Source organism: Xiphophorus maculatus, chromosome 16 (genome assembly GCF_002775205.1).
Source record: "Xiphophorus maculatus strain JP 163 A chromosome 16, X_maculatus-5.0-male, whole genome shotgun sequence".
NCBI classification, from domain to species: Eukaryota; Metazoa; Chordata; class Actinopteri; order Cyprinodontiformes; family Poeciliidae; genus Xiphophorus; species Xiphophorus maculatus.
The window spans coordinates 20,687,766-20,710,151 of NC_036458.1; the positions used below are offsets into that span (position 1 = coordinate 20,687,766).

Consider the following 22,386-nt stretch of genomic DNA (forward strand, 5'->3'; position numbering starts at 1 on the left):
TATGTGCCATAGAGGGGCGTAGGATGTATTGGGATAGGCCCTAAGAGAAATTATCCTCTGTGTCACACCATATTTATGCCCTGAAGAAACAGATAGATTACTAATTACAGGTTCCCAATAACTGCTCTCAATTTTAAAAGAAAGAGTACAAATGTAAAAAAAAAAGATCTTGATTGGAGCTTAGATTCCTTTAAAAATCAAAACCTCCAATGAAAGCTAAATAAACGCGTCAGTGAGACTTGAATAAATAAACTTCACCCTGTGCAAACTATATTCTTCTATTCATCAAAATAGAATAATATTCTCTCTAATTCTATTTAGTGAGAATTTATTAAGTGCACGTATTTTGCAGGAAAGGCATCTGGACACTTGTTGTCAGAGTGCTGACTGATTCCCATCTCCTCCTGAGTGATGGCCAAGCATTGAGATGCGCTGGCACGCTCTGGTAACGGGTCCGTGTCATTAGAAGTGCTCGTTCTATCAACGTCTCTCCCAGCAACATGAACAAAGCTCAGCCGTTAAATTAGTTTCACAGAGGAGTGTTTGTGTTCTCTCGCACAACAATTTTAGGACCTGTTGGGCTGCAGCCACGGTTTGTTACTTTGTGGTCATACATATGAGTCTCTCATTAGCCGTGGTTGCCCAGAGCTCTTGTAACTTGTAATCTCCGTAAATTTGTTGGGAGATCTGAGCTTCCCGTACGGATTAACTACTTGCCCTGCGTGATCATAAAATAAATGGCATTTTACGATGGCTGAAATTCTGACATGATGTGATCGGTGGAAACTGGGCCTCAAAGGTCCATGGTAGCTGATCCATAGCATGTGGTCTGCCACAAGGCGTGGTCATTTGAAGGATTTGACTGGTGATCCTGGTCACAAACTAAAGGTACAACCAACTTAACTCCGTGGAATGACAGCTCTTCTCTAGAAAATACAGGTTAAATCAACTAATAAATGCTCCACGCCCTCAACGCAAACACAACAACGTAAAATAAATCTACCCTGCTCAATGGAGACTGAGATCAGTAAAGTCCTTCTCTAAGGGCCTAGCTTTACCCAGTTCTTCCCCAGTCAGCCCCGACCAGATTTGTCACAGTTCCTCTGCGTTTTTTGGAACCACAGAGGTACCTGGCTTGTACCAGGCTTGTACCTGGCTAGGTACAAGCCTGACCTAGCCAGGTATAACGCACGCAAATTGCATTCGTCAATCAACTCGTAGATTCCTCCTCAAACAACTACATCTCAACCAATCCATAATTAGACCACGGTGGTTGGTGAGATGGAGAGCTGCAAATCGATAATTCCACAGACAAACCTTAAGGTTCAAAGGTGACGAAGGAGCACATAAAGCTTCAACTGGACAAGGCAATCCACAACGAACAAATATACAAAGAGATTTTGGAGAAACAACCAACGGTACACAGGCAAAATGATATCATCACCGAGTCAACCCTAGCTCCTGCCTTCACATGGCCGGCCCACATTCATGCCCACTTAGTGAGCTTATCTGTTTGGCTCCCTAGGAGAGGGAAGCGCACACTCCTCCAAAATGTGCATGCGGAAAATTGTTAACCTTTTGGGCTGAATCTTAAATGCAAATGTGAGCAGGTGGAATTAGGCTGAAACCAGACACAAAATGTGTTTTGGTGTCTTTATTCCCAGACTACTTGACATCCTAAAACAACATTAAATAAAAAAATGTAGTGCATAGGATAAAGCAGAGGTGGGACCAAGTCACTGTTTTGCAAGTCTGAAGTACGTCTCAAGTCTTTGTCCACAAGTCAGGAGCTTGGAATTTCAATTCCATTCGAGTCATTTTTTAAATTTTTTTAAACAATGTTCCAGTTATGCTAAATGTAAATAATACATTTACATTTTCAAAAATCAAACACACAATGCACTCATTGCAAATAAAGCCCAGTGGTTTTGACTTTGGATGTGATGGTAAAATAAATATCTGTCAGTCCAAGTGGGGTTAAATTTACAGCTAATTTCACATCTCAGTGTTGATAAAAACATGTTGCCTGAATCAAATTTGCCAGAATCACGAACCAAGACACAAAATAACGTGCAGCATTACCATCCAGAAACACTCAAAACAATTTCTGAAGGATAGCAAAATTACTGGATTTTGATTTGTTTTCTAGCAAAATTATACCACTTGGAGATGGTATTTCAACAGCCACCACGCCGCCATTTGAAGAGTTATAACTGAAAAAACAGTAGACTTAATGCATTAAATGCAGTAAACCATCTATTTATTGTCAATATAATTTCCCAACAGAGATGTCTTCAAATACATCCATACCTGTCAAATTTTGGATTTGAGAATATGGGAAATGTCTCTGTCCGGTGCTACTGTCAGAGGAGGGGAGTAAAACTAATTAGGTGATATTTATGGGGAAACTAATGGGGAGCAGGGAGGGAAAGGGGTGTAAAAAACCATAGTTTTCCTTATGAATGCACCATCCATCCTGTGATGGAACTGGACCCGGACCTGGAATGTCACAAATTGTACATTTTCTTATGCTTGCCTTCTTTAAGACTTTATAGATAATCTTTAGGTATTGGTAATAATGTCTTCCAATAACACATAATTACCTAGTGATACTTTCAAAATTCCCGTTAACTTGAAAAAATGTTTAACTCTGAAACACTGTAGGCTCTCAAAGTCCGCAAACAGTTTCCTGTCTCTGTGTGATTAAAGTCATTATTTCAGTTGCTTGTTTTTGGTAAAAGATAGTGATAATTAGATATTTACCGTCTCTAAGCTTTAAGAGTCGGTAAATTTGGAGAAATATCCCTCCTACATAGAACAGGCGAGATACGTGCGTGTTTAAATAGCGTTGTTCCGGTTTCGTTTAACTTCCTACAGACTTCTGGGGTCGCTAGGGGAGAACAGCGCACTCTGGTGGTAATAAACTGTAACGCCCTTCATTTCCACTGGGACTACAGAATTTAGATGGACAAACCGAGTTGTCCACCAGAAAGTTTTACAATTTAAAAAAAAAAAAAAATTCTTGAAAACCAGCCTGAGTGTTCAAAGCCTTAATCTACAGCGATTTGTGTTTTTAGATCTTTTGTGCACGATTCCTTCTGATCGCCATCAGTCCTCCCAGAGTGCTGTTTGGTGTTCAAGCAGTGCAAGAGATCCTGAAGAACAAATCAGAATAAATCTAAAGTGAAAGGGGCCTTAGCTAAAAATAAACACGCTTCCTTTCTTTACTGCGTAAGGGGAGTAAATCAGAAGACTGGATGGTTGGGGATCATTGTGTTTAATGGTACTGTGGTTTTTATTTTATTCTTTTGTTGTTCAGTGCAATAATACTGTTTTTTCTCAATCTTTTCTCTACTATTAGACTGTGGTCACGAGAGTAACACTTTCGGAAGAGATATTGGTCAATGGATCATATTTATTATGTAATTAATTCATTGGTGTTCCTTTCTAGTCTGTAACTATCAGAATCATAAATGTATTTAAATCGTTCTGTTCGTTGGCTACCTTTACCCCGTCTCTCTGCAACTTCTGTTTGGAGGGCATTTCCGTTTTACAGAAATCGAAGTACGTAGCATTATTATTGTTTCCACGGTAACCATAAAACCCCATTCGAGAGTGGTGGTGTCTGTCAAAACTCCATTTTGTTGCCTTGTGGTGTACGGCCATGTTGCATGCCGAATAAAAAAAGAAAGAATTTACTGCCCCCCCTCGCTGTTATGTAACTTTTGCGGCCCTTTTATTAAAGTGAGACCAGAACCTAAGGGTGGTAGCTGGACTCTGAGGAGAAAAAATAAAACAAAATACAATCTGGATGCTGAAACGTCTGGATAATTGTTCCCAGACTGCTAGAAAGCCACTTCGTTTTTGTCTCAGCGATACGTTGCGTCTGAGCCGCAGTCGGTTCGTACTTCACGCCCGAATCAAAAGGAGAAATCATATTTATCCAACGGAGCGGATAAAAACACACTGTTGCATCACTTTTTATCATGTAAGGGAATACTTATCCTTCTTCCCTCATTCGCTCTGAATAATAACCGTCTGTATGATATCACCACAGTAGCAAACCCAAGGTTACAGTGCTGAAGGTGAATGTGTGTGTGTGTGTGTGTGTGTTTGGTTGTTAAACGTGAGATAATAGATTCCCTCCTGGCTGCCAGCGTGACCCCGGCCGTCCTCCTTTGACCCTGCGGATGATTACTGAGGCTGAAACGTGTCTGATCCCTGGCTTCGAACGCCCACTTCAATTCGACTGAATCCCACCACATACTGAGACACACACGCTGGCTGCCGTTCACAAACACACACACACACGCGCGCTCAAGTTCGACCTTAGGAGCACCGTCATCCCTTAAATCAGAACAGGAGCTTAAATTTCCTTCTTTTCTTTGATCCCATTGGTCATATTGTCGACATTTTAGCAGCCGACATTTAACCCCCAGCGATAAAGATTTTGGGCCAGAAAGCCCAAATCTATGGGATATTTTACTACTCTTTTTATTTTTTACCATTTTCAACCGCACAGATTTATACATTTTTCTAACGGAAACACAGAAGAGACAGAACCGCGCAGTAAAAAGTTTCTTTATGCAACGGTTCTGCTTCCTGACCGTTTGATGTCTCCCCGCGTTAATCGGAGCAAGCAGGGAAGCTGATTTACAAGCAGCAAAAGAGAGCGCCTTTACTTTTACTCTGCTTCTGTGCTCGGCTGCGGCTGGAAGGAGCAACATTCGAAATGATGGTAAAAACAGACCGCAGAGCTTTAAAACAGAAGGGACTGTGGCGGGATTTGATCATTCGGGGATTTCGCAAAGACATCCTCTCAAATACGATTCGGTTTTCTGAAGAAACGTGGAAAGAAATGGACATGAATACAAAACTCGTGATCTATTTTTTACTGTGTTTTTCTGCGTGTGCAGCCAATCACTTCTTAATAATGCTGGCATGTATTTGTGTCCTAACCTTCAGCCACATTGGCTAAAATATTAAAATCCTTCACTAGTTTAGTATATATGCTTTCAATTATCAACACTTGTGTCTTATTCGTGCTTAATTTATCATTAATTTTATTACTTTTGATTTTTGCCCTGATCAGTTTTGATTTTTGTTCTTATCTTTATGTCTTTAACATTATTTTTAATGATTTTATTGCTATTTTTTTGTTGTTGTTTTTGTGTCTTTGCACTATAAGAATAAATGTGATATTGTTAGTAGAATTACTAAACCAAAGGTACTTGGCGGCCACATGGATGTAACCCAAAAATGAATGAATGAATTTTATTCAGACTGAAGAAGCCTGATTTCATATCACCACCTCCCTAAAATAATACCTTAAGTGTTTTGTTGGGGGTTTTTTGCCACAAATGATCCCTGGTTTTTTGCCTAAATCATCTTTTGGTAACGAAAAGACGGTGATTTACTTGAGGACTCAAAAATCACTTTTGGCAAAAAAAGATGACTAGGCCATTATTTTAGGATGGTGACAATATCCATGATTTTGCTTCTACTTAGCAGTTGTAACGGGAGCAATAGAACACGGAAACTTTGTTGACGCACCGCAACAAATCCCTGGTTTGTGTTTTTGACTGTCGCTGCTTTGCGTATTTGCTTTTTAATGACATATTTGATGGGTTTGATGAAATCCACAGGTGATCCGTAACGGTGTGGAGAACAAGACACATTCTTGGATAAATCGGTGCATTTATTTAATGTGCCACAGCAAGTACGAACTAACCGAACGAGCACAACGCCGTCATAGGCCCAGTCCCGAAGCTCGGTGCGCAACCTACGCCCCTGTGTGAAGTGTGGATTCAGTCAAAGGTACATGAGGGTTCGAGTGCGCAGGTGTACAAGCGTGCAAAAATGTGAGAATTGGGACAGTGCGCCCCTGTTCGTAACTTCGACATCCAAAATGTCACTGACTGGTCACCGTTTAGGCATTTTGTGCTGCTAAAAGTACAACTACAAGAAAACAAATTATTTTAAATGTACAGTAAAGATGTTTTTTGCTTTCCTAAGCTATTGTTGGAGATATTTGGCTTCTTTTTCTATGTAATCACACATGTTCAGTAGAGTGAAACAAAAATTATCTCAATACTTTTGAAAACTGATTTTTTTCTCTTTTTTTCGCGACAGACAGCTTTGCTCAATGAGCGTTGCATATTTCCAAGGTGGCAAAAAAAACACACATTAAAATGTACTAATAATCAATTAAGCAGTCTGTGATTTGACTAATTATAGACGTGATTTATTTATTTTTTATTCATATTTATGCAGCTAAAAGTTAGTTCAGTATAAAGTGGAGCTAATGTGCTAATAAAGATCAAGTTAAGAACAAACATACGGCATATATAAAAAATTATAATAAAAAAAGCCTGATGCTACATTTGAAAAAGAAGAAGACTAATGGACCTAAAATGTCTGTGATGGACTGGCGACCTGTCCAGGGTGAACCCCGCCTCTCGCCCAACATGTCCCAAATGCAGCAGCGACCCTCCCGATGAAGGGGATGAAGAGTTAAATTATTATATATTTATATACCATCATGTACTTAATCCACTGGCTTTATTCACAAATACTGCTTTCTAAAAATCTTCTCCATTTTTAAAGTGAAATAATTTTATTGAAGAGAGAGCTTAAACGTTGCAACATCACAAAAGCCCACTCTCTATACCAATATGTTCATATCTTAATTTAAGATTTGGAATTTGTCTTGCATTTGTGACATGTTGTTTTACTTTCCACACAGTTTAGTTTGTGACTATTCATTTTGCTTCTTTTTTTCTATCATATCAACTTTTTTTTATTACTAACGTGTGCCTTGTCATGCTATTTTGTTTGACTTTTCTGTAAAGGCTGGGAAAAAACAACAAAACATTGCTAGAAATCTGCCTGTTAACTCAAAATACCGCATGCAGCAATGAATTGTGGGTAATACACTTCGCCGAAGTCCGTCTGTACTTGTCAAAATGTGGGCTTCACATAAGGGCGGAAATAGTACCATAAATGGGCGGGGCGAAGGGCGGATGTGGAGAATGTGGGACACACTACGCCAGGGGTGTCCAAACTTTTTGCAAAGAGGGCCAGATTTGATCAAGTGAAGATGCCCGGGGGCCAATAGTTTGTTCGGACATTTTTTAACTACAAAAGTTTCACACACTGTTATAAGACAATTTTCATTGTCACAATTATCTTTATTTTTCAAATGACAAAAAAAAAAACAAATATAAGCCACTCAGGCAAATGAGAACAACTCTAAAAACACAAATTCTGCCTTTCTTTCATATCTGGAGAGTCAGATAACATTGAACAAACTGTATGAAATACCTTAAATTTACATGAGTTTAAAAATATCTTTGCCTCAAGAACATTTTAAACAGGAGTTATAAGTAATGCAAAGTTGTCTATTATTATTAAATCTTAAAACAAGTGAATTTTGCTCGTCATTTACTATATCTACAGGTTCATAACCAAATCTTACTCAAGAGTTCAATAAAAATAAGTGCCATAAATCCAAGTGCATAAATGTTCTTTTGGCTTTTCACTGCTGATAGTGACAGATGTTGCCGTTCAAAATACTCAGTTTTATGTCCTCAACTCTCAGTGCCACACTGTTACTGCCAGGCAAACATTTTTCTCAAATTCTTGCTTCTTCTCAGGGCAAAATGTTCTCCACCATTTTCATAACACAGTCTTTGATAAATGTACCTTCAGTAGAAGGTTTGCCATGTTTAGCTATTAACATGGCCACTTCGTAGCTTGCTTTGGTGGTATTTTCTTTTGACTCACAGGCCCGCGTGAAGAATCGCTGTTGTGATGCCAGTCCAGCTTGGAGCTGCTTCAGTTTTTCGGCACGGTCACTTCCTGTTAGCTTGTTGTATGTGTTAGCATGTTTAGTCTGGTAGTGTCTCTTTACGTTGAAACCCTTAAACAAGGCAACCGTCTCATCACAAATTAGACAAGCACAATTGGCTTGATTTTCAGTGAAGAAGTATTATAATTCCCATCTCTCTTGAAAGCGGCGGCCCTCACTGTAAACTTGTTTTCTTTGCAGTGGCCATGGCAGAAATGAGTGGAGAGCGGTTCGCTGCACGGAGGCAGAGACTGATAGTATTAAAGTGGTGCTGCCACCATTTGGTGAAAGGAGGAATTACAGTTTCAAGTTTTATGATTTATTTATTCTGTTTCACAGTGCAGGCGGGCCATAAATAATACATTATAAGACCGAAGCTGCGGGCCGTATGAAATCTGACCGCGGGCCGTGATTGGCCCCCGGGCCGGACTTTGGACATGCCTGCACTACGCACTCAAACCCTTCAACATGAACGCGTGACTCTTCCTCTTCCTACCGTTTCTCATTTTCCTCTTGTCAGCGGCTCCACCTAATGGCGTGGAGCGGTATAACACAACACAATCTAAAAAGAAAAAAGAAAAAAAAACAACGAAGCTCTCCGCGGACACGTAGACATGTTTTACCTTTTAGCCGCACTCGGAATCAAAACCGCCATGTCCATATTTTGTCGTGTTATTTTTGCGCAACTCGTCAACAAGAGCGCTTCTACACACAGGTCAGCGCTGCTTTCCTAGGTTTCTGTCCCACACTCGACCCAGAACTGTGGTGGCTTCCCAGAGCTCCAGCGGGCGACAAGAGAGGGGCGAGAGAGAAAAAAAAAAGGCAATATAGAAAGCGATTGTGAAATGTGGGAGCGAGGAGTGTTTGGCACCGCTCGTCGTGTTTGCTCAGTAAACCCCCTAAAGCCACTGTTTTTCTTTCTTACCGATGGAAATGCCGGCATTGTTGGAGCCGGAGGCCGTGGTTACCGGCCGGCCGTGGGCCCAGCCAGCCAGGTTGGGACAAACAACGAGATGAAGGTCAGCTAATATAGCGGTTAATTCCACTTCCTGGTCCCCATGACACCCAGGCTGGGTTTATTTGAAGATCCCAGACCCCGAAGTCGCTCTGCACTTTCCAAGAGTTTTTTCTTTTCTTTTTGTTGTTGTTGTTGTTGCGAGACAACACTTTCACGTATGAATGTAGGGAAGCAGGAAAGGACGATGACAGAGTTAAAAATAATTTTTAAAAAAATCCATCCAAAGCAATTTTGTTGTTTTTATACACAAAATACTGCCGATCTGTTTATGCCTTCACGCTAGAGGTCAATTTTAAAAAGGAAAATACAAGTAAAACTTTTTTTTTTTATTGCAAATAAATCAGCCCTTTGTCTTGTGTCACTTAAAAGATGCTGTAAAAATATATTATGCATTATGATATTTTTAAATCATTACTAACAGCATTCCAAACCATAAGTAATAAATATTCAGAAAGTTGGCTTCTTAAATGACCGCGTCATTGGTAAAAGTATCTCTTCTTTTTGGGGGGGAAAAAATACAAAAGCCCAAAATCTGTGGCAAATTTATCAGTGTAGATTTCTGAGGGTTGTTCAAGTCAGTTCTCTTAAAAAATAGCAAATATTAATGTATTTTCACAATTTCCACAATTACTTCTTAGCTCTAGCATTCTCCCTCGGTGAGGACTTAACAGAAATCAAAAATTGTAATATTTCACCATCACATGTTCAACTTATTGCTACTAGTGCTGCTGAAATATTGATTATCTCAGCGATTTCTCTCAGCTGCAGCAAAGAAGTTAGTTTTGATATGCAGTGAGTTGTTTTTTTTTAAGTGCTTAGCAGTTTAGCAGAATATTTTGATTTATTTGTTTCGATGCTTGAACAAGTCCAAACATGCATACTTATACCATTGTGTACTTGAACCTTTACCCGAGGCGTCGGCAGGTACTGGTTTTTTTTGGGGGGGGGGGGGGTTCTGTTGTGGCATTTAAGGCACACCATACAGCAGTGCTCTTAAACTCCAGTCCACCGGGGCCAGTGTCCTGTAACGTTTATGCAACGTTCACACTGCAGTCAGAAGTGACCCAAATCAGATTTTTTTTCTTTCTTAACCTGTCTGAAATGTGATCCTGGCCGCTTGGATGTGTGGCCCTAAATCCGACACATGTCTGATCTTTTCAAATGTGACCCGAGTCTGAACGTCATTGAGTCTCGACAGGCGTCACTGTTCTGTGTCCTGGTACGCAGACGCAGTAAGAAAGTCTCCAACCATGGCGGACGGTAATGAGGATTAAGTTGTCGGTGGTGGAGGAGCAAGAGACGCTCCACCTTTACCATCCATGTCTACTTCCCGAAACACAGAGGCTCGCTACGTGTGACGTTATTGCGCCCTGCACTGCGCATGCAGGACACTTTTAGGTTGTTTGCAGTTTATGTCACATAAATATCACAGATGATGATGCAAAGAAGAATTTTACATTAAATCCCCCCCCCCCAAAAAAAATCTTCATAAAGTTGAGCGTCTTCAGTCGGAGGCTTCTTCAAACTCGCTGTAATACAGACTTCTACGGGAGATCTTTCCTGCCCGCAGCCACCGCCATCTACAATAGCGTTGAAGAATTTTCCATACGAGTTACGACAACGTCATTTAATTTCTCTTTGGGATCAATAAAGTATTTTTTGAGTTAAACTGAATTCAACTGAAGGGGATTTAAAAGAAAAAAACAATTAGATAAAAGTGGGGGTTTGTCCAGAGAAATGCATTTCGATTTGGAGTAAATGGCAAGAGAGCACTTAAAGAACATAGGGTTTTCTACTTTGGCGTACAAAAAACATGAAGAAAAATCAAACCAAGAAAATTACGTTAAAAAATTGCGTCAACAAAGCCAAACATAAATTGTGAATAAAAAAGAACAAACAAAAAAAACACAATAAGGTGGAAGTAACCTAAGACGGTTCTATGTTGGGAGAATTTCTTACGTTTGGTTTATAGTGTATAGTCTGCTGTGAGGCAAACTGAAGGACTCTCCTCTCAGCGCTCGCACACACACACACACACACACACACAGCCACACACTCTCTCCACTCTGGCATCTTTAGGTCCCAGGCAGTGTGAGTGAAGAGGCGTTAAAAAGAGCCGGTTTATGACCCGATTGTCTTTCTGATCATTTAACTTGGAACTCCGAGGACGAGAGGGAGGGGCGAGGCGTTGGGAAATATACAGCACATACCGTCCAAAAGCCAAGTGGCTTAACCCTGTGTGGGAATGGTAAAGAGAATCAAAAGGATCAAGTCCGTCTGTGTGTGTGCTTCTGTCCTGGGCCCAACACTGGGATGGGATGGAGGCCTCTCTCCAATGAGACTTTCTCCTGATGTATAGGAAAGACCTTTGTGCTCTGGTGTAGTAAGCCAGAAATACAGCTTTTGAACCGGTGGACCTGGAAAAAGCAGAGCCTGCTTTGGTGAGATGGAAAGAAGACGTTAAAGAAAGTGGGCGGCAATGAAGGTGTTGACATAAAGACCCTGTCAAGTCATTTTCATGCAGTTTTGCATGTGTAGGACAACGTGTGTGTGTTTAGACACACATTTGGTTTATCGTAAACACACACATTTTTTCTTTCTTTTAGTCATGAAAGGAACAAAATTCCTAATTGACGTAAAACAACGATTTTTAACATTTTAACTCCTTAGATTTTATTACTCTATATATTTACAAGGATACTTTTTATTATTACATATTTATTTTGTTATTATTGGAGCCCTGCAGTAGAATTTCGATCAATATATACTGTACATTTCAAATGTACAACTAAATGAAAATGAAGTCTGTCTAAGTCAAAGTCATTAATTATTCCAGTGTTATAGGTGTAATTATATAAACGTTGCAAGTTAACTATCGACAAAACTACCACCACCAAACTACTTATAACTACTGTTACTTATAACAGACGTAGTTACTTATAACTACTACTTATAACAGTAGTAGTTATAAGTAACTACTGCTTTACTTATAAACAGTGACATCAGTAACGCCTTACTGACTCAAACCACTTTATTCAGTGATAATCCTACCTGCATGTTACTAGAGGCTCTTTGATAACATTCAATTACTTCTTTTTCACTTCACTGGGTCTTCACTGTGATGCCTCCTCATTGTCTCCCGCGTTACCTGACAGTGTTAGTTTTCCACCACAAGTTCAAACAAAACGTTTTGGGTCTCTGGACATTAGCTTTACCTTCTCCACTTTTTCATGACTCATGTCTACCACCTGAACTGTGACCGTCTTCCAGCTCCTCAAGATTTACTATGGATCTTTTTTGTTGCTTCTCTGCATAATACCTTCCTTACCCGCCCTGCCTGTTTAGATGGTTTAGTAGAAAACTCTTTCCATTTCCAGATGATGAGTTGAACAGTGCTCCTTGAGATACTCATAGACCAGGATATTATTTTGTAACCCAACCCTGCTTTAAACTTCTTTACACTTCAACCTGTCAGGTCTGCTGTGTTCCTTGGCTTTCATGATGCTGTTTGTTCTCTAGCAAATGTCTAACACTGAATTTATACTGACATTAAATTACACACAGGTAATAAGCGCACCTGCCTAAAGCAGTTGGCCGCACCAAATCTTGCATTGGTGTGTTTGTGTAAAGCAGGTGAAAAATGAGCATGCAAAATACGTTTCTTGTTAAGGTTTTGGTTGTAAAGTGTCGAAATTTGTAAAAGCTCTAGCGGTATGAATACTTTTGCACGGTACTGTAGTACCTTGGAGGCTGCGTAGGGCCTCCACGGAAATATAAAACTCAGCCACATGCGTGGAAGTCTCATAACTCACGATGTAATGCTGTTGAGGACTGCAGAGAGCCGCAGAGGCCTCGTAACACTCACCGGTTACCTTCAAGGGCAAAACAAGAGGGTAAAGAACAATAAGGAAAAGGCAGTAAATCTAAATCCCCCTGAATGTTTTCACAGGCCGAATCTGATAAAGAAATCAGGAGGTTTTCCATCCTGACGCCACCATGGAGGGGAGGTCACAGGAGTTTGGGGCCGTTTGTCCAGCCGGTTTCCATTTCCAAGCGAGGCGCACCGCTGAAGGCCAAGGTCAGAGGGCAACCCTGTCATCAAACAACGACACCCTCAGCATGTCACACTGCCTACAGCGCTATCCCCCCCTCCTCCCCCAACAAGGACATTTGTCCTACTACATCTGGGAGCGCCAATCTCTGTGGAAAGTTCCAACTGGGTGGTGCAGCTGGAAACCGAACGCCCAAACAAAGTCCGCCTTACGGGAAACGAAGGGCCAAAGCTGTGATTGTATCATGTTGTAGTTCTTGTTCCAGCTCCATCCTTGCGCACGTCGAGAGGAAAAGTTCGAGCACACCCAGACCCCCTTTTCAACGCTCCCATTCCCTCCCGCCTCCACATCGTTGGAGCGACCGAAGTCCAACCGAAACGTTGTGCAATGCTCAGACTTTGTTCCGTTTGACAATAACCTCCCAACTTTACTGTCAAAGACGACTAGGGAGCCTTAAACAGGAAATTCAAACGCTTAACAGCTAAAAACCCTTCTGATTCCTTTTCACCAGCAGACTTGTGGGTGATCCTAATAGATTTGTGTTATAAAACCGCTTAAGCTTTCAGCGCTGAACGCACAATTGCTCGGCCAGGCGTTTCCGAGAGCCTATCCGTAACCCGACGCGCAATCCGAAAGAGGACGGACTCTCGTTTGTAGCGGGTTCAGAACCGCATGTTTGTGTGTCAACCCCTTCTGCCCCCCGTCCCGATAGGAATAAGCTAAAGGGTTTCCACGGATTCCAAAGGCTTCAACAAAAACATCTGTGGTTTGGATTAGACACGTCGGTGATATCATCTCTTCACCAATATGCCTGTGTTGTAGCAGTTTTACAGCCAGTCCTTATTGTCTGTGACGCTTATGCAGGCGCGCGATCCAACACAAATGATGATCAGCGCTGCAGGACCAGTTCTCTGGCAGCAGCCGTACGCTCTAATTCATTTGCTCCTGATGTTTTTATTTGCTTCGTATTTTCTGGCAACTTCGGTTCAGCGTTTCTGAAAAGTCCCGCAAAATCCTCCACTTACGTAAATGTCGACGTTCTAGATAAATAATGTTTGATTAGAAGAAGAAGAAGAGTTTTTGTTGTTGTTGTTGTTGTTGTGATGCTGGAGAGTTTAGTTGTTCCACAATCTTGTCAGAGGGCATAAATCTGATCTTATTTTCTTAGCTGTGCTTATAGGTTTGAAGCTCAGAAGAGTGACGTTTAAAAGATAAGAGTCAACGCAAAAGGAATTTCAAGACAACAAAAGTTGCTGAAGAGTCATAAAATTGTGTGCAAAGTTGGGTTGAAACTAGTTACATTTACCCGAGTAACTTTTTGGAAAAAAAAAAAAAAAAATTACCTTAGAGTATTTTTTTTACAATGCGGTATTTTTATCTTTATTTTACTTGAGTAATTTTTTTATGACTGCTCTTATTTGAGTTAAATCTTTAGATACTCAACCCACTGAGTAATTTCACCGAATGAAGAACACTTTTCTCTCGTAATTGTTTACCAAAAGCTCCCCGGGCACAGATGCACATCTGCAGTTTTTGTCAAAGATTTTATATTGAAAGACACTGATTTGAAAAAAAAATTGTATATACAATATTTACATATATACAGTATATATACAGTATGTTTTATTTTTATTTTTTGCCTGATTTTGTTATTTTGTAATTATGTTATTCATCATCACCTTCCTCCAATAACGGCCCAAGTCATTTTTATCCAAAAGAAATGGATACATGTTTGATTAGAAGCAACTTTGGCTGCCGAGTTACTCTGCACTTGGCAGCCAAAAAACAAAAAGATGTTTTAGTTTGGACCCTGAATTGTTTTTGAGATTTGATTATTTTGTGTTCGTTTGTCTCTTTCTTTGATTAGTCTTATTTCTGTTTTATTTTATTTCCGTCCTTCTCAGTGATCCTAGTTAATCATGTTTTCTTGTTGTTGTGTCCAATTATTTGTTACTCTATTTTAATTATGTCTCTTAGGCCTGGTTATTCGCTAGATTTATTTCCTATTCTAGCTCGCCCCCGGTGCCACTCCCTCTCTCTCTCCCCCCTCACACTTTCTTGTTCACTAATCAACCTCCCCAGTAAACATGGAACTCATTCTCAGTTCCTCCTTGCTGGTTCCTCCCGTATCTCCCTGTAGTTTCTTTATTTCCTTGTTCCTTCCTCGTTCCCAGTGTCGCCATGGTTTTTAGTTGTAGTTTTTTTTTATTATTATTAAATCCATTAACATGACCCAAGCTCCAAGCTCCAGTCTGCATTTTGGTCCACTTACAAACTCACAATTTATGACAGCTTAATGCAAAAGGAAAAGAAAAGAATAATGGTCTTGGGCCATTATTTTTAAGGTGACGTTATATGAATTGTTCTCATTATGGTGATTAAAGTCCTAACATTTTCACATAGCTTTATATTCTGATCCATCTGGTGTAATATCTAAACATTAAATGATGGTTTTGATCAGTTACTCGGTACTTGAGTACCAAATACTTTTTTTAAAAATTCATACTGGAGTAATTTCCTACTTTTTACTTTTGAGTAAAAATATGTTGAACTCCTGCTGCTCTAACATGAGCACAATTACTGGACACTCTTCCAACCTCTGGCTATGTGTCGAACATCAATCTTGGGGAGTGAAGTACAACACAATGGCCACCCAAGAACGATTTAGAGAAATTACAAGGAAATGTTGAGAGCAGCGTTTTGGACACCTGACATGCTGGCGCACAACGTCGGGATGTAAAAGTAATGGAGTGTCAGACCTGGTTTACCTGTCGGTTCCCACGGTGGCAAACGACCTCTTAGCTCAAAATGCAATAAAAAAAAAACTGAAGTAAATGAAAGTGAGAACATATAGGTTGTAATTTGTGCTCTCATGTGAGAAATACGACTCCTGTGAATGGAAACAGCTGAAAGTCTCATTTTGGCTTCTGAACACTGAAAAAAAAGAGAATGTAGCTCCTACTTTTAAAAAAATAAAAAGAGGTGTGAATTGGTCAAAAAGACACTCAACCCTCAGTCAATGGTTTGTCAAACTTTACTTACCGTTAATGTGACCAATTAGCAGTATATTTAAAGCTCCTGTCATTTTTTCAGTACGGTCCGTGTTTGAACTGTTATGGCCTCACCCAATGACTCGACGCGTGATTTGACTAAACCACGTTAGCCGTGAAGTTAAAACACTCGTTCACAATCAGACAGCAGCAGCAGACGGATGTTATTTCGATTCGACTCAGACTGAATAAAAAGACGCAGCCGCTGCGGACGATCACAGGACGTGACTTCCAGAGGAAATGTTTGCCGAGAGTGGTTATTGATTTACGCGGTGACCTGCAGACGTTTAGCACCGACGGGGGACGTATAAAAAAGTAAATCCCGTATTAAACGGGTTTGTGGGATTTCCTTCTTTCACCTCTGGATGATTGCCAAAATGTGAAGTATCCTGTCCAAGACTGATGGAGAAACTCTAGTCCATGTATTTGATACTTCAGGGCTCGACTGTTTGCTTTCAGATTGTAGGTTTACTGCTGGTTTCTGTAAGTGTGAGGAAGATCTTTTAGCTCGTTTTAGTCCGTGGGGCTGACACCAGGTCTACCTTTAAGACTAAAACTTTACAAAACTTTCCAGGTTCATAAACTTTAACTTCTAGTGTGTCTCAGGTTACCACCAGCTGCAGGTCAGATTTAGCTAACATACTGACGGCTCTTCCTCTGCCACTTTCTCCTGCTACTCTCCCATGTAGCCTTTCTGCTGTCTGCGTCGAGGCAGGTGGTTTTGTTGAAGGTGTCTTTCTGTTAAGGTTTAGTTTTCCAATCTGATTAATAAACTGAAAGTGACTGAACTGTGTTATAACTTGGATCAAATTGGAATTTATGTAATTGACTTGAAATGTGATTAGATTCAGTTAACTAAGTATTTATGTACATAAATCAATTGTGTTTGTCATGTTTTGGGAGGACAACTGTTGCTCTGGTTTGCTTCTAAATAAATGAACTGCATTAAATGAAGATTTAAGGACTTTGCATTTGTGGCGGGAATCAAAACGGTTTAAATTGAGTCACTTAGCCAAACACTTAAAACCTTTTGTTTTTACTCCATAAAATCCAGCGCAGAAATGATAAGAAAAAAACAACAAATGCCTAGGTAATAAATAAACAGACGAAAAGTCACATTATATCATGTGTCATTAAATATATTCATTTATGATAAACACAATATATTAGTATTACAAGACATTACACAACCGTTTTGCATCGGACACTCCTAACATTTACAAGCCGGAATATAAACACGAGGAGAAAATTGTTGGGTTCTGTTTGCGGAGAACGAGCGGTCTGGTAGGAAAGTACCTTTCAGCGACAAAGCTCGAAAAAAATAAAAAACAAACAAACAAAAAAAAAAAACAAGCGGGGAGGAAACGTTTCGGCCCAGTCCTGCTCGCAGAGTCTTTGTAATCAGATTCCCATCAAACACACACGGTACGATGCGCAGAGTACAGAGGCGCATCGTACCGTAGAGGCGAAGCGCCGCGTAACCGGAGTTACGCGACACTATGATGTACACCGGCGAACTTTATTTCTTCTTCTTCTTCTTCTTAATTTCCGCTCGTTAAGCTTCTAATGTTGAAAATAAGGGTTAGGTTCACATGTAGACACAGAATATCAGGTTAATGGTTTAACAACAAGAGGGGAGGAAGAAAGGGAAGTAATACTATACAGCTATGTCACATACAGACAATCGGTCATGCCTTTATGTCGAGTACCAAGTACAGATAGAAGAATGTCTTCGTCGAAATAAAAAGACACTTTGAGGTGATGAATACTTGACACGCACTTACACAATAAACATCTGTGACATTTTATCACTCAACAGGGTTTTTTTTTCTTCTTCTTCTTCTCAACACTGAGTGTTTTTTTGAAAACAAATGGGCATAATTCACAATCGTCATCAGGCTTGTCAGCTGCAGTAAAAGGTGAGCATGTGGCGTTTCTAAAAGATGCTATAAAGTTTAGTCCGTCATTAGGCTCTTCTGTGAGACATCAGTTGGTCTGAGAGGCAGGTCAGGTTTCAGACTAGCTACGCGACTGGCGTGCGTCTTTTCCACGAATTTGCAACATTTTATGGGACGTGTCCCATAAGTTTGACAACTTTAGGCTAGTAAAAAAATAATAAAAAAAAAACAAAAACAAACCATAAGTGCATCGTTGACACGTCTACTCTACCATCTAGGTAATAAAATCAGCATCTTCTACAAAAAACAAACGGATCAAAACAATGACGTAGGCACACACACACACACACAGTTACTTTACATTGCAGAGGTCACAACCATAAGTTATTTTGCAGGTGCATTGCAATAAATCGGAAAATCGTTGAAAAGTGAATTTGGTTCAGGAATTTGTTTCAAAAGTAAAACTCGCATCGGTAAAATACTTATTATAGGTCAAATCTAAGATTCCCAGAAAATGACATCACAAAAGATCGACTAAGAAAAGGATTTTAAAGGGGCAGCATTTTGTGTTTTCCATTCATATATTGCCATTTTATAACAAAAAAAAAAGCAGGGGTCCCCATTGTGGGTCCTGGAGGGCCGGCATCCTGCACCTTTTAGTTCTCTCCCTGGTGGCACCAACAACCTTCTCAGCAGGTCAATGTTCTTCTTAGGCCTTCTGACGAGCCATCATTGGATCCAGGTGCGTTAAACCAGGGAGAGAACTAAAACATGCAGGATGCCGGCCCTCAAGGACCCACATTATTTTATTTTAACAATAAAGTAACTGTTAACTTCAATTGTTACAAAAATGCTAAATGAAACATGACTTAAAACAAATTTGGCTTTGTAATTTAACGCCTTGAAATGGGGCCTCTGTCTCTTTAAGAAGCTCCTGCTCTTTCTGAAACTCTGCCTTCAGGAAATCATCACAACACGGCTCCTCTATTAACCCTTTACTGACGTTTTTACCAGTGTTGCGCTGAGCAGCAGCTCATGTAATGAGATCAGCAGATCGATCAGCTCCATCAGGTGTTTGCTGATTGCTGCCGGCTAGTCTGAAGGAGCTGAGTGAGGGGCGTCTTGAGGGAGGCCTGCTGTGAGAGGCGGAAGCTTGGAAACAACATGTCTGAGGAGGAGCTTCGCCATCCAGGCGATTTCGACAGCTGAATGGTTGCCATGGGAGATTAAAGGATTTCTCAAACATGCATGAAAAAAAAATTGGGTGTGAGGGAGCAACATTTTAACATGATGTTAAAATAAAAATAAAAAGTTTATTTTGCACAATAGTACTCCTTAAACACCTTAGCATAGCCGTAAAATCATTATAGCTCAAGTACTGAGTGAATGTATCTCACATTCCATGGACATAACTTTCAGTAGGTCAACATTTATGTATTAAAAACCTTGTTTTATTACTCTTATCTTATGTGATATTAACATTTTTCTGAAGCACTTAAGCTTAGCTTTTGATTAGCTGTAATTTATGATAATCAAAATGAACACTTGAAATATTAGCCATTAAACTTAGCTAACAAGGGTTCCACTTTGGAACCGACGACCAAAACAATTTCACTTTCCAACGACGCTTTAATATATTCAGATGCACCTGAGCTGCAGGTAAGAGCTGAGCAGGGAGTTGCACTGGAAGAAGAAAGTATCTCTTAGTTCCCAGAGCCCAGTGAGGTAACGCGCCTACGTGGTCAGGAAGCTCCCGGGAAACATGGCACTCAGAGACTGGCAGCTTAGAACGGGTTTAAACGTTTCGCAAAAGTAGACGACAGCTTGGCAGATGTGCAGGATCGACCTTTCATACGTGGGCGTGCGTGCGGTCCCGTGATGCTCCGGAGCAGGTTTTTTTTTTCTTTCCCCCCCCCCAAGGAGCCTTGCAGCTTGGCGAGGAAGTGCGTTGTTGTGCAGCGACATCATGGCCTAAGAAAGGGGTTTCGTATGAGTCGTGTCTGTGGAATTAGGTGCAAACTCTGCAATTACACGATATAACACACCTCAAAGACGAAGAAACGGAACCACCGTAGAGCGAGCTCCTTCACACACACACACACACAAAAAAAGTTCCTAAAACATTTTTCTCTTTTCCTCCAGCTCAGAGCAGCAGCACTCAGTCTCCACCAATTCTCCTACTCTTCACCTCTTTTTTTTGTCCCTTTTATTTATGACTATTTCAGTTAATCCATCATCCATCTCTTCTCCTTTTGATCCCGGCGGGAGGCGTCACACCGATCTCTCTCCTCCTCTCTCACCCACGAGCCGTCTTCTTATTTTGATTTTAACACTTCCCCCGCTTGCCGCGCTGTTGGAACTTCCTCAGCCGACGGCCCCACAGGTCCTTCCACGGGATGAGCAGGCTGCCTTTGTCGGCGACCACGCCGCTCTGTCCGGGGGCGTCGTCGTCCGAGCCCAGGAGCAGGTACTTCCTCCCGGGCTTGATCTTGGGACACTTGCAGGCCACGTCCTTGGCGCGCACCCACAGCAGCTGGTCCCCGCGGCGGATGCGGTGGCCGCCTTGCTTGTAGACGGAAATGATGTTGACGGTGAACTTCCACCACTCGCCTGCCTTGTCGCCTTTGAGGACGTGGACCTGGACGGCTGGGGGGGAAAGAAGAAGAAGAAGAAGAAAAGAGGAGGGTCAGCTACCTTTGTGAACGATCAGTTAATGCTAGCAAGAAGGAGACATTTGTTACTACACTGTGAAAAAACAAAGTCGTTCCAAGTACTCTTGGTCTAATTTAGAAGTAACTTTTCAGCAAGATGTAGGCTAACCTTGAAATCTGATTGGTCACCCTGCCTGGCCACGCCCACCAGATATGTCAGTTTGTTCATATGAGCAGACATTGATTACCATTGGCTTTAGCTGTAAAGGTGTCAATTTAACACACTAAATCTTAAATTCAGCCTGATATACAAAAGGGGGGAAAAAAAAAGGGACGCAGTGCTTTGCATTTAATTGTCAACACAATGACAGCTAAAAAGAAAAACAAGGTCCGACGGCTTCACGTTTTAACAGGTTAGGAAAAAGTTTTCATGAAAAAGAAAAAAAAAATAGTGAGGGAAAGGGAAGTAGGTCAGTGATGCTAGCTTCACTTTGACAATCTTAACATGTAGATGTGGCGTGTTTTGGTTCGGTTCAAAAAACATTTTCGGACGTAAACAATAACACTGCAGAGTCGGAACAGAAATGTTACTTGTGTTTTACAAACTGCCAATATTTTTGTTGTTGTTGATTGTTTCAAGTTTATTTGTTTTTATTTTCAAAGTAGGACATTACACATTAAGTAACATTTACATGAGATTGTAGCCAAGTAGTGATTTCCATCCCTAGTCCCACTGGCAGTTTCACGAATATGACGTTTAATAAAAATGAGAAAAAATAGCCTCAGACTACAGCACACAAAAGAAATCAAAAGGAGAAAAAGAGGCTATTGAACAGTTATTTGCAATTTGTAATCTCTTAACGGTTCCATAATTTTCACTTTGATTACATGAATAGAATATACATAACTGCACTTAAAATAGAGTTAAGCTATGCTAAGCTAAACAGGCCAATTGTGTGACATCTGCACAGATTTTATATGCTCTGTGTGTTGTGTTTGATTAAATGAATCAAACGTTTTGTTCATTGTATTCTGAAACTGCAGTGCATTTTTTGAATTGCAATTTTAACGTCACTTCTAGTTTGTGCCCCTGATTGGCACCGCTAGGAAAAAAAAAAAGTCCAGTCGATAATTCCAAAGGCAGACTACTTCATTTATTGCAAAAGTGTCTGGTTATAAGCAAAATTCACATTTTGAGTTATAGATTTACAACAAGCTTCTATATTTTGCTGAAAAGTTTTTTTTGTAAGCTGGCTAAGACATATTTGCGATATGAAGCACATGAAAAATACTTGGTAAGATTTTGTGCTTTTGCAGTGTAGATTAGAGACACGTCTCGCTGGAACAATGAAAACATAAGCGAGTTAGGACTTGCAGCTTTCTGCGCAACTTAAATCAATTCCCTGATTTATCTTCCCACTTAGGAATCTTTGAATCAATCTTAAATACGTCAGACACGCTTGGCACCCCGATTTGAGAATGAATGAAAAGCCTTATGAAAAGAGTCACATTTTATTGCAGGACAAAAAAATCTGGCACTGAATATTTCAGAAAACTCCAAGCTTTTATTAGAGTATGCTTACTGAGAGGGACGAAACGGCAGAGCAACCGTAAGTGGCTCTGTTATGCGTCAGCTGGTTGTTTTGGAGTGACGGCAGAAAAAGTCTTTTCTGTCCTACTGTCCACACACGCAGACATTCAGAGTTTGCTAAGAATTGTTTTAGCTTCCGATTAATCAGTCACTGACGATTAATCGATAAAGATATTGGTACGTCGTGCAGATTATTCATTTAGGCGTTTATTATACAATATTTGAAATACATTAAAAAGATGCACACAAAAAAAAAACCCAACCAAACCCTCTAAAC

At 40.4% G+C, this 22,386-nt stretch overlaps 1 protein-coding gene across 2 annotated transcripts in view; it reads right to left on the reverse strand.

The window, feature by feature from the left end:
* Positions 1–18,814: 18,814 nt before the first annotated feature.
* LOC102226100 (netrin-1-like) overlaps positions 18,815–22,386 on the reverse strand; it is a 59,695-nt gene continuing 56,123 nt past the window's right edge. For both annotated transcript variants that reach the window (XM_023348439.1, XM_023348438.1), the window contains exon 7: positions 18,815–20,513. In XM_023348439.1, coding sequence (XP_023204207.1) covers positions 20,194–20,513 — 320 coding nt within the window. In that variant the 3' untranslated portion in view covers positions 18,815–20,193. The remainder of the gene's footprint in view (positions 20,514–22,386) is intronic.